General features: G+C 43.4%; 1 protein-coding gene across 12 annotated transcripts in view; it reads right to left on the bottom strand.

Moving 5' to 3' along the window:
• The window catches only part of LOC114858007 (A-kinase anchor protein 13-like), a 50,972-nt gene that overhangs the window by 22,642 nt on the left and 15,533 nt on the right, over positions 1-12,797 (bottom strand). For 11 of the 12 annotated variants that reach the window (XM_055509384.1, XM_055509388.1, XM_055509382.1 and 8 more), the window contains 4 exons: positions 9,944-10,160; positions 8,744-9,422; positions 4,515-7,349; positions 2,539-2,615 (listed from right to left, as the gene is read on the bottom strand). In XM_055509384.1, the coding sequence (XP_055365359.1) occupies positions 2,539-2,615; positions 4,515-7,349; positions 8,744-9,422; positions 9,944-10,160 (3,808 nt within the window). Of the gene's footprint in view, positions 1-2,538; positions 2,616-4,514; positions 7,350-8,743; positions 9,423-9,943; positions 10,161-10,284; positions 10,428-12,797 lie in introns of those variants that run through there. The other variant, XM_055509393.1, reaches the window with a different exon arrangement.

Here is a 12,797-nt window from a genome sequence, read left to right as displayed (position 1 = left end):
GGACTGTTGCCATGGCAACATTAGTTAATATACTTTTTATATATTATACTGTAGTCACAGAACTTAGAGATCAGCTTTTACTGCATGTGCTCATTAACTAATGCTTCTACAGTTCAACAGTTACATAATAATGGTGTTTCAAATTTGCCCACTTTACTCTTAAACCAACAACATATGACCAGTTGAAGCACAGAGCCACTCAGTCACCATCTTATATAACGGGGAAGAAAAAGATCCAAACAGTTAAATGACCCCAGATACAAATCTCATTTGATTTGCAAGCAAACTTAAAACCCCCAAATTTGTGACTAAAAGATACGTTGATGCCACATACGATCTGTCCTGATGTAGCAACATTCATACATGCCTCTTCTTACCTTAATCAAGACAACATCCACAGTTGTCTCTCCTCTGGCGCAGAAGCTGTACCTTCGCCTATGTCTTTCATACATGCTGCATTGATGCAAAAAAAAAACACCATATATGTGGAACCATCCACCGTTTAAAACCTCTGTCTCCTGTTTCTGTCTCTACTCAGACAACATTGGGTGGAGGGTGGAGTTCCCAAAGGGAAAAAAAATAGGCAGGCTGCTGCTTTTCTTGCCACCAAAATGAAAAAAAACCCCACCTCAAATCAAGTGAAACATCTTTGTCTCTCTGTAATAGCTTGTTAGTGGCAAGGCGGGAGAAGTGCCAAAACAGCACTTCAGACCTGGAGGGTGATGCTGCACAGTCCCAAGTAAAACAGCGTGGTGTCTAGTCCAGTAAAGTCTACAGATCTGCTGCTCCGTCTTGGTAAAGCTCGAGGTGGAAAATGAGCCTCTGTGCCCACATCTGCTCAGAGCTGTGGCCCCTCCCTCCCCAGCTCCGTCCTTCCTTCAGTCCTTCCATTCCTCCCTTTTCCCGTCTGTCCTAAGCACAATCCGCCCATCACATCTGTGCCTCACTTTGAAACAAACTCCCTCCCGTCCATTTGCTCCCTCGCACCATAAGAACAATGAGGCTCTATCTGATAAATTCCTCTGAACTCGGACAAAGAGAGAACTTTTTATCTGCTGCGACAGAAAAAAAGTAGCAAAGGACTCGGCTGCTGTCACTGCAGCCACATCTGTGCATAAAGATGATGATCATGATGCGCGTCGAGTGGGGTGTGGTAATTACATATTCTTTATTGCTAATCTGCTGTTACACCCACGCACATAATCAGAGCAGCGTCAGCACTTTGTCTGATGAGTGCAGCCTTTGTTTAGCTGCTTGTGTGCATTACTTGAACATTACTTTGAATTCTGCAAGGCCCTAAATGTAACTTTAATGTAATGTTAGTACCCTGAGGTGACTTTTGTGAAGTATTTGTAGCCTGTCTGGCCACAAGGGGGCAGCAAAGGACACATCCACAAGCAGAAGCGTGAAGGTGCAGGTCAATGTCACTACTGCTTCACTTTTGACCTTATCTATAAAAATCTAATTCAGGTTTATCTAGAAATCAGACACTTGCCATTTTTTTTGCAAGAGGTTCAACCTTGTTCATAGAAGAGTCTGATCATCCCAACATTTGGTGTCAATTGCAGTGGAGGTTTCTGAAAAACGTTGTTGCCCAATTTACCTCCAAACATTGTTCAATCAATGAAGAACAAGAGGTGTAACGGTGCACAAGGTCACAAGGATCTAGGGTAAAATGCAAAGGTACCTCCTGCAGGTGGAGTACTAGTCCCACTGTTGAGGCTCTACAGTCCGCACTCACTGGGCACCAATGAGACATGTAGCACTTTGTGCTATTAATATAATTCCGACAATGTTAAAAAAACAAGAACTTTACACGAACAGAAGCCATTCCTTCTTTAAGTTACTGCACCAGTATTTTTGCTTTTGTCATCTGTTATTGCAGTTTCCCGTGTATGTAAGTTCCACTTCCTTCCTCCCATCTCTGTCTCTGACATCACACACACACACACACACACACACACACACACACACACACACACACACACACACACACACACACACACACACACACACACACACACACACACACACACACACACACACACACACACACACACACACACACACACACACACACACACACACACGTCTAAAGTGACCTGGTGCTAAACCGCTGCGTCATTAGATGACACTGAAATAAAACCTTGGCCTGGACCACAATGACCTGTTCACCTTTATCCTTGAGTCTCAGTGGGACCTGACTGATGTTCAGGCCAACGTTCACAGCTGGTATTAGCCTGTGCACTGCACCCTGCCTTTTACTCAGTTTGTCTGCTCTTTGGTTTTATTTATATTTTTTGGGAAAATGCTTAAACATAACTCAAGCAGTTAGTCTATCTTAATTCATAGAGCTGCACTGATTTGTTCCACAGGTAAATTATGAATAGACTGAACAGTAAACTAGGCTGACTTACAGTACATTGTCACTTTCAAGTGAACAACAATCACTGACTTTAATCCTCTCACTGGTAATTTCTCCTTTGTAATGCAGAGATTTGAACCCTGTGCAGACATAGAGCGTTGGTGTGAACCTACCTGAACATTGTGGGGGTTGTCTGAATGTCTCTTGGTCTGTTCATACTCTCCTTCAGATGTTGGAAATATTTCAGCTCCTGTATTAGATAGAACAGAACCTCATCAACTCAGTATTTGCCATTACATTTCCCACAGATCCATTCATGAGAGGTCTACTATAAACAGACATGGGAGGTCTGCTCCTGGTTTGTCTTTAATAGGACACACAGCAAAAGCCACGATGCTGCATCACAGCAGGTACCAGCTCAAGCAGCATAGTCACATCAGAGTCATGTCTTTGTCTCTGCCTGGAAGAGCTCAATCATAAAAAGGGAATTCCTTCCTCTCAAACCCTGCTCTTCAACCAGAATCTAAAATGATCAATGATCAATGATTCAGTTCTGCTTGTGTAGGAATTCTTCCATCTTTTATTCTGCAGCTGCTTTTTTCTGCACAATAATTAATTCTTAATTCTGCACAAGTTACCACTGGCCAACTACTCTTTATTTTATGCACCTTTGTGTTTTTCTCCTAAACTAAAACAGGCTACTAAAGAAATAACTGAGTAAATAGATCTTTTTTTTTTAGGAAACATGGCCTCTAGATTGAGTTATCAACAGTTGTTTGAATAGGACACCTATAACTTTAATCCCGGCTATTACAAATGCTTACTACTTGTTACTTTTAGCCATTACACAGTATGTCCTTGGGTTAGATAATTTAGATGTTGTACGTACTGGGTAATGGTTGAACTTAAAATATTTAAATATTTAAATATATATTAAGATGAATATCAGAGAGTTTTCAGAACCAAAACAAGCACAAGTCTATATACACAGTCAGTTCTTCTGTCCACTTTGTGGACAAGACACACCTTGGCTCCAGCTACTAATAGCCCTACTAAACAGCAGTACTCCACCTGAGTATAACAAAACAAGGCTGGTGCGTAACCCAGAAACATGAACTAGAATAACCACAGAAAGAGACATTCTGTTCCATGCTTCTTTTCACGGCTTAGAAAAAAACCCTTAGTTAATGAGTGTTTAATGAAAAACACATTCTTCTTCTATTACTCATAATTATGTCATGTACAGTAGTTAAAACAGTTGCTACATGTCTGTGTAATCATTGTGGAGACAGGCCAGGGTAGAGAGCAACACTTTGGATGACATGCCCATTAGATGTTCATCAGTGTGTTTACGATACATTACGGCGGTGGTCAGGTACAGTAGCTAACAAGGCCTAGTGCATGTATTCCTGGGAATCAAGGATGGAGAACATTGAAAAAGTGTGGATGGACCAAAAAGTATGGACCATGGAACACTGTAACTGTAAAGTATTATTATAACTTTCTTTAGTAAACTTGACTAAAAATGCAAACAAAAGTACAGAACACAACACTTGATTTTATTATACTTTCTGAATTGCCACAGTAACCAGTCAGCACTGTATAAATTGGTTTATACTACTATTATCACTACTATAATAATAATAATACTAATTATTATTATTATAAAATGAATGTAGAAGCCATGCAGTTTATTCTTGGCCTAATGCTTAACAGACACTAACTGTTGCAGGGATGACAAGCTGTGCAACAAAAGCTAAAATTACTACTATTACTAGGAATAAACACAGGCCCAAGTTTAGACTAAACCACAAGACCTTGTTGCTGTGAGACGTGAATGTTTACCACTGCAACCTTCCTACACAGTGAAGGTGTGATGTGTCTCTGCATGACTATCCACACAAGCACACAGAGGCTAAAATACTGTAAGCTGCCAGGTTGGATTATTACTTATCCTACTCATTCTTATTATACAACATTAAACTTCAAGTGTGCAGGAGGTGGAGGGGTAAGAAAGGGAAAAGGGTCAACATTGTTGTAGATGTTATGAAACAGGTTAAGTTAAATATTGGCAGCAGTGAATAGGTAAGGTCAAATGCTGTAATTGCACTATGCACAGAACAGTATGTATGAGTTTGCAGTCATTTACCTTTTTGAGGCGTGTCCTGCACAGTTAGCATGTCTTTTCTCGCCTCCTCTACAAGTTCCAGCTTCTCCCCTTCACTGCGATTCCATCCATCCACTAGCTCCAAAGAAGCACAGTCTTCATCACACACATCGTCCACAGCAAAAGGCTCATTGCCTTCACTCTGAAATGTGCCAGTGACAGGCTTGGAGTCCTCTGGCCACTCACACAGCTGCAGTTCTTCGGATTCTGTGCATGCAAGGGCTTCCAGCTCTTCTGGACAGGGATCAGTCACAGGAGGCGAGAGGACAGCTAGAAGGGCTGGACTGGGCAAAAGTGGCAAAGTGAGAATTTCCCCATCGTGTAAATGCTCCACCAACTGAGGGTCGCTCTCATGCTCTTCAACGTGTGACCCATCTGTCTTATTAACTGGCCTTTCTGGACTGGCCTTCTCATGCTCGTGGCCCTGACCCACAGCTTCACCAGTTAAAGATGGTGCAGGATCACTACCATCTGTAGCTGCTGGATGTGTTTCATGTAGAGCTGACGACAATCCATCCCTATGCGTCTGACCTGCAGACTGGTCTTGGGGACTATTGTTAGCTTTGGAAAGAGTGTCTGCTGTAGCAGTGTCTAACTCTGACTCCTGTCCTGTGTCTAGAGGAGGACAGGGTGGCTGGACCTGTGGCTGAATGTGACCTTGGCTGTCTACCTCAGCTGTAATCCGCTCATGTGTTTCTGGCAAAGGGCTCATATTCACTTGCAGCAGTTTGTGGTGGTCAGACAGCAGACATGGAAAGACTTCACTGACTATAGTTTCTGACTGAATTTTCTCTTTAGGGACTAGTGGTGAACAAAGAGTCTTAGTTTTAGGCTGTGACTCCAAAGTCTCAGAGACAGAATCATGAGAATCAGAGTCCAAGTCATTAGACAACTTAGCATGCGAATGTTTGTCAATTGGTTCGTTAGTATCTTGTACTAATGTTGAGATGGAACTGCCTGTTGCTGAGCTCAGCTGCTGACTTAGTTCTATTCTGGCCATGGCTGATGCTATTGCAACGGTTACTACTGCTGCTGCTGTAATAACCAAGTCGTCATTAGATAAATGTTCTGTTTTTGAAGGGGGAAACTCCAGATTTTGTCCTTGTTCTACGGAAGACAACACTTCGCTGTCCATCACCCTGCAGTCACGATTGTCCCTTCTCCAACTTGTTTCCTTGCCGTCCTCATTACCCGCCAGTGGTTCATGTCTGTTTTCCTCCTTGAGCTGCAGATCTCTCAACATGTTGGAGGACAAACAATGCGTCGTCTCAGGGCTTCCTTCCTGTATTTCAAGCGGTCTCACATCCGCTGTACCTTCACAAGGCAGACACTGAGCTATGGAGGGATGCACTGATTCCATTAAGCCTGAGGGTTTTTCCATGAGATTCACAGGTTGTACCGGTTTGTCCTCAGATTGTGCATCTACTTTATTCTCTTCAGGAAATACCACAAGCAACAAGTCCTCTGTAAGTCCTGTAGGCCCTGTTGTTTTAATGGGAAGTTCCTTTGGAAAGTTACATTCCACCAAAACTGTCGGTTCCCCTGGCGCTACAGCAACTGTCCTACACTGGTGCGGTGACAAGGCATTTGACTCCATATCATCCACTGTTGGACTAGTGTGCCCCTTTAAATCCAGCTCTGTGGGACCAAACACGTCGTTTCCTTTGGGCTGCCCGGGGTTAATTTCCTCTCCATCTGCCTTTTTGATGCTCATGTCACAAAGTTCTGAAGCAGCGACAGTAGAATCTAAATCAAAATGATCCGATCCGTGAATGCTCACACTCTCATCCATTAACGGTTCCTTGATTTCCAGTGTCTGTGAGAGCACAGGCTCAGCCTGGTCTGGTCCTGCATGGTTTGTTGGCCTGGTACAACTAGACTCTGAGGTAATAACAGCGCAGTCAGGCTGATGGCTGCCCCTGGTCTGGCTGGGTAGATGCATGGTGTCCTTGTCAGCTTCCTCTCCAACCCAAGTTGGCTCAGAAAAAGTGAGAGAGCAAACGTGTGTCCTTTCTGTTTGATCCTTGGCTTTAGATTGACAGTTTAGGCTTGTCCCTTTCTCTGTGTGTGTCTCATTTTGATTGTAAGACTCAACACTGGAGCTGGAGCTAAGCTTGGCCTCAGAGCTTCGCCTCTTCCACTTTTTTCTCCTCCTCTTTTTCCTGCCCTTTGCTTCTCTTTCTTCTGGCTTCTCCTCTCCCCACTCCTCAAGGTCAGCTGTTTCACTGTTCTTTCGGCTGTGAGTGGACTCTCTGTTCCAGACCTCCTCCTCCCCTCCCTCTTGCCAATCTGGCCCTACTTCCTCTTCTTGACGCGATCCCTGTACTTCCTGTCTTTGTGTGGCCAGCCCATGTGACAGTGCTGGCTGTGCTCCAGCAGCATGTGGCTGACTCAGAGCTGAACACAGTTGATGAGAACTAAAACCCTGTTCTAGCAGCTGTGAAGGGCTTTTATCGTACTTTTGTGGAAAGCTCAAATCCCATTTTGTCTTCTTCAGCTGTTCCTGAGTTTGCTCATCATAGTCATACCAAACTGTCTGGGAGTTGACTTCCTGTCTGTTGGACGCTTCAATGCCACCCTGGTCCATGTGTTCACCCTGATACCAGATTGTGTTTGCTACTGTGTCTGATTCCATTCTGCTTCCAATCCAGCCTCCATCCCGCCACAGCCCTGTGAGGGGTTTTCCTTCCACATCTGGGGATCTGGGGCTTGTCCTGCTATCAGATTGAGCCTGGTTTGTGGAGTCAGGCTGACGTAGCTCCTCTGACTCTGACTGGCTCTCCTGGAGATCCTGGGATTGTTCCTGACCCATTGTATCTGAAAGATGACAGTATTGAGTTAAAGTCTTTTAAAAACAGTGCTGGTCTGTAACAGTTTGGCTTATACTTTGGCTTTTTCATACAAAATATGGGTCAAGAAGCACATCACAGAATTAAAGTAAGGACCCAGACATCACAGCATGAACACAACTAGAGTAGGTAAAGGCTCAAGCGGCTAAAGCAAAAAAAAACTTTTACTACTTTTAATTTTTATTTTTTATTTAATTAAGTTTAATCATAGACTGTAGCACCAATCATGGCAATTTACAGTGGAGGACTGAAGACCTGACAGCATATAAAGACATATAAAGTAGAGACATAGAGGTTTCTACCCTCACTATTTTATTTTAATAAGGAATTTGTGGGTCTTACTAGAACACCAGTTTACCTCCCACTTTGACTGAACCATGACGTTTGATTGAGTGGGGCACCTAAACCCATCCATCCCCCATGTCACACACAGTGTGCTTTTAGTGTGTTGTTATAACCTTTACTCAGTACAGATAGTTTGATGATTTTATGCTTTTACTTTCAGTAACTTTTAATTTTCTGCTTACTTACTGTAACAATTTTTAAAACACCAACAAATGTAGTTAAATTGTTGGTTGAATAACTTAAAGCTTAGATGCTAGAGCATGTGCTTAGTACTATAGGAGTTGGAGTCATACTCTGATAAACAAACATGAATCTACCCCTATACTTGAATACTGCGTTCACCAGTTGGACTGTTCACCCCCACAGAGCCAGGCTCTTGTAGGCTCCTAACCCCTTGGTCTGTAGGACTCTCTTTTTGCTCACGACTCTGGGATGTCATGTCTTTTCGACTGAGCCACGGGCACAATCCATGCAGCAGTCCAGTGAGAACTGTTTACTCGTTTCTGCCAAACTAACAGTACCACAACTACAAAGACACTGAAAGCATCACTGTTACTTTAGAAGTTGATGCTGAAGCATTCACAGATTTGAACAAGGATGAACTTCAAAGCTAACTGTACGACAAGGGGCAAAGGCAAAAAACAAGATTTAGACCATTAAAACCTTGCTAATAGCATTTCTAATTCTAATTCCAAAGAAGAATTATCAACAACTAGGATTCATTTTATTGGACTGTTTGCTTGGAAAGCTCCTAAAGGCCAAGTCACTGACAGCAGACCTTAAGAGACCAGCAGATAAAACCAGTGGAGCAGTTAGAACAGGATAGATGTCATAGCTTTTCAGCCAACTCTAAAAAGGAGCAAAAGTTGGACATCAGGTGGAGACACACTTATTCACACAACCTTGCAACACATCTCCATTTATCCCAGCTGATAAAGCACTTACTACTTACTGTTACTACATTAGTACTGGTGGGCTGATTGACTGTGTCAACTCTTAGAGCACTGAGGAACTCACCTGCCCTTCGTTCAGTCGACTCCACACACTGATCTTGTCTTGTTGAGGGACTTTGGTTCACTGCTGCCTCCGTCTCTTTCTCTGTCGCTTGCTCACACATCAGTGCATCAACTTCCCATTTCTCGCTTTCCTGTTTTTCTGTGATGGCGGTAGTAGCCTTCCTGCCAGTGCACTTCTCATCATCAGCTAGTACAGACACTGGCTGCGTCTTGTCTGTCCCGGAGCTTGATGTGACTCCTCCTTCACTAATTTTACAACTTAGTGCTAGACCTTTGAGTGAAACACTTGCTCCTGCCTCTGGGACACAATCTCTTGCTGTTATCTTACTCAGTCCTTGTGCATCTAATCGACCGGCTTTCAGAGAGCTGCTGTTATTTCCTGCTGTTGCATGCCTTGTGGTTTTTGTAGTTCTCTTTTTGTTCTTCTTTTTGCGACCGGTGGGAGACTTAGTAGCTGTTGTATGTCTCTGTCCCTCCACCACTTTGTGAGCAGCAGAGCGGCACGGCTCCTGCTGCCACTGTGGACTTCCCTGTTTCTCTGCAGTCGTATTGGAGTTCTCTGTGTTTACCACCAACCGGCTTGCATCATGCCTGCTATTGTGTTGCCTGCTGGAGTAGGGCTGCAGGTCACAGTCAAAGCATGCATATTTCTCTGTAGTGGTAGCAGCGCAGGATTCCAGCTGTAACAAACAGAATCCACTGTAAGGATTGAGAGCTAAAACATTTTTTGTAGCTAGAAAACACCATTCTACCCCAACACCCATTCTACATTAGCTATGTAGCTACAGCCGCAATGAATATACCATGCACAAATATGCAAAATACTAATCCCAGTTGTCTGGTTCTTCTGTGATAGGTAATCTGCATGAAAGAAATTAAACAAATGGGCCATGCGTCAAACAAATGCTTAAATGCCATAAAAAGAAAACCTTCATCTGAGGAGCTAAGGTTGCTTATTAGTGTATTAACATTTATTAATTGTTTAGTGTATAATGTGTGTTTTTAGATTGTCTACAAAGCAATGCTTTTTTTACCTGAGTGAGACCTGCTAAAGTATCTGCTAAAGAGACTTTGCCAGTACCACCTCATACCAGTATGAAAGTGTGTAGCTATCAGATGCTGGCTGTTGCATATTTCACTGATGGTCATGAGTTGCAGCACCAAAAAAACAAGGCAGATGGCATAATGTCCCTCTGCTCACCTTGTGAAGCTTGATCAATCTCCTCAGTTCCTCAACCTCCTTCTGTACACCGCATCTTTCACCTCTGTCAGTCTTGGCTCCTGCTTCCATCTGCTGCCGACAACAAAATGTGATAGTGTAGGTGCTGTGCTTTGCATGATGTTGAAGCAATCTGCCTTCCTGGTGCCAGAGCAGCTGATCCTTTGGTTCCACCTTAACATCTGAAGATGTCTCATATCTGTAGAAACACAAAACAATATTTCCAAGTAAGACACACAGTCTGTAATACACAGCACTGTACAAACATTTACCTGTTTATGCTTTCAGAACACAGACTAGCATTACACATCCAGGACTCTTACCTGTTCACTTCTGAGTCACAGTCCTAGACTTCAACTGTGAGACTAAAGTCCTCAGAAAGAGGATCTGCTTTGATGATGTGACAAATGTGCAGGTAAGTAAACAAAAAATACCCCCAAACTAAACCGCATTTGCCTCACACCCACACACATCTTGGTGTGGTAATTATCCCATTACTCAGCCAGAACTCTGAAAACCACACCCTCCCCAAATCCACCCACACCCTAAACTGCTGCCCGTCTGATGCTCCATGTTTACAGGACACCTCTCACAGCCAGAGACACATTTACCAGCATACAGTATACAAAAGGTGGCATCATATTCCTTTACAGCTCACACACACATTGACTCGGATCTAGTGTTATAAACACAAATTAGGACTGTGAACCAAGGGCGCAGACAAACACACACGCAAACAAACCAGTTTGTCTTGACAGTGTCAACGCTGAAAGTAGATTGTGCTGTCAGCCCAACACTTCATTGATTACAACATTTTTCTGGCACCAATGGCTTTTTTCAATCAGATCGCTGTGATAGACTGCGGGCAGGTTTTCACTTCATGGCCTCGAGAATCACGTTTGTTTTGTTTGAAACACAAAGGCGCGGCTCGATCTCATCTGGTTGAACGACCTAGTTCTGCTCAAAGTGAAGTGCAATTAAGTGTTTAATGCACAAAAAATGTGTCAGTTATTACAGCCACACCAGAGAAGTGTTAAATATATCTGTAGTTACTAAAGTCTTGCGGATTTGGTGCAGTGTGTCGAGTCCTTATAGTTCACTTTAGTTCCCCTTTACCTAAGCCTCATTTTAGCTGTAGTTATTTTCAGAGAAAAGCCACAGTTGTCACTACCTGTTTAGCAGTAAAGATACGGTTAGACAAAGGAGTGTAATGTTATAAAACCACAATAGAAATGTCCTGATCTCAAGTTGCCTCCTCCCACGGCCCAACCCACTGACATCCTGTCGCAACCATCCGCCATCCCACCGATTTGATACCAACTGTGTAAAGCAGACTGACCACTGGCCTTTGTGAGCAGACTGTATCACTGTAACCCTGTTCTGTTCAGAAAGAAAATCAGTTAGTAACTTTGGTCAGAGCATTTCCAGAATTAATTTTCATGTTTCTTATGATTTTACGGTATGTTGCCTGTTGTAATACCTGTCAAATAGTCAATGCCAAGTACTGTTGACTGAGAACACCATTAGCTGGGCAGCTGTATGGGACATGGGACAAGTGTTCAATGAGTCATACTGATCTAGTGTAAGACAACCGGCTACTCCTCCTTGCGGGCTCACATACTGCAGGTCTGACTGTGAGAAACCACTCCTCCCTGTCACTGTTCAAGCCTGTCAGGTGGTTTGTTGGCTCTCCTTACCGTCATCTCTCCATTCAGCTGTCCTAAGATTCCTCCACCCTTACAGTATAGTCTGAATTTCCCTTGATCTAGTTAAGTGATGTAGAGCCCAACGATTTCTTAACTAACGCTAGTAACTATAAAAGTCCACTGTTGGCTCCAGCAGTAAGCAAACAGCCCCAGAATTCCCTATCTCTGCACACGTCCTCCAGATCTGGGGGAATCCCAAGATGTTCCGAGGCCAGCCGAGAGACATAGTCCATTCAGTGTGTCCTGGCTGGGTCTTCCTCGGGCCTCTTGCCAGTGGGATGTGAATGTTACACCTCCTCCTGAAGACACCCAGGAGATCAAAAACCACCCTAATTCCTCTCCTCCAGTCTTTGCTCTACTCCAAGCTCCTCCCTAGTGAGTCCTCCCTTACCCTATCTCTAAGGGTGCACCCAGCCACTTTGCATGTTTTTTGGGTCATCACACAGTGCTCATGACCATAGGTGAGACTAGGAACACATGAGTGGATAAACCCAGAGCTCTGCCATTTGGCTCAGCTCCTTCTTTACAGCAACGGATGGTTCACTGACCACATCAATCTCACACTCATTCCCTCACTCAGGAACAGGACACCAAGATACTTGAACTCCTCCACTTGTAGCAAGAACTCTCCCACAACCTGCAGTAAGCAAACCACCCTTTTTTGGTCAACAACCATGGCCACTGGTTTGGAGGTAGTGATTCTCATCGTGGGTGCTTCCGACTCTGCTGCAAACCACTCTAGTTTATGCTGATGGTCTGGTGCTGAAGAAACCAACAGGACAACTTCAACTCTCCAGTTAGTCGCTTAATAAAAATCCTCACTTAGAATGCTTTGCCTCAAGGCTTAGGTCAAACCATATACTTAAATATACTGTGAAACTAAACTTCCAACAGGCTGTAAAGACCAACATCTGCATGTCCATATTAAATCCCATGAATCTGTCTCTGCTAAAAGGTCAAGTACCACAGGTTTTTAAGGTTGCTCCAGTTCTATAACTGCCCATCAGGCATCCTGTGTTCCATTACTAGTCCAACATTTGCAGATAGGGCATTGAGGTAAGCAGACTTTTAAACCATTATCAATTTGTTTTTATTTATTTATTTCGTCTTAATAGGTATTATTAGTTACG

The sequence above is a fragment of the Betta splendens genome, chromosome 6 (assembly GCF_900634795.4).
Source record: "Betta splendens chromosome 6, fBetSpl5.4, whole genome shotgun sequence".
Classification (NCBI taxonomy): Eukaryota; Metazoa; Chordata; class Actinopteri; order Anabantiformes; family Osphronemidae; genus Betta; species Betta splendens.
The sequence above is the reverse complement of the archived record's forward strand: the minus strand, read 5'-3'. Positions and strand labels throughout refer to the sequence as shown.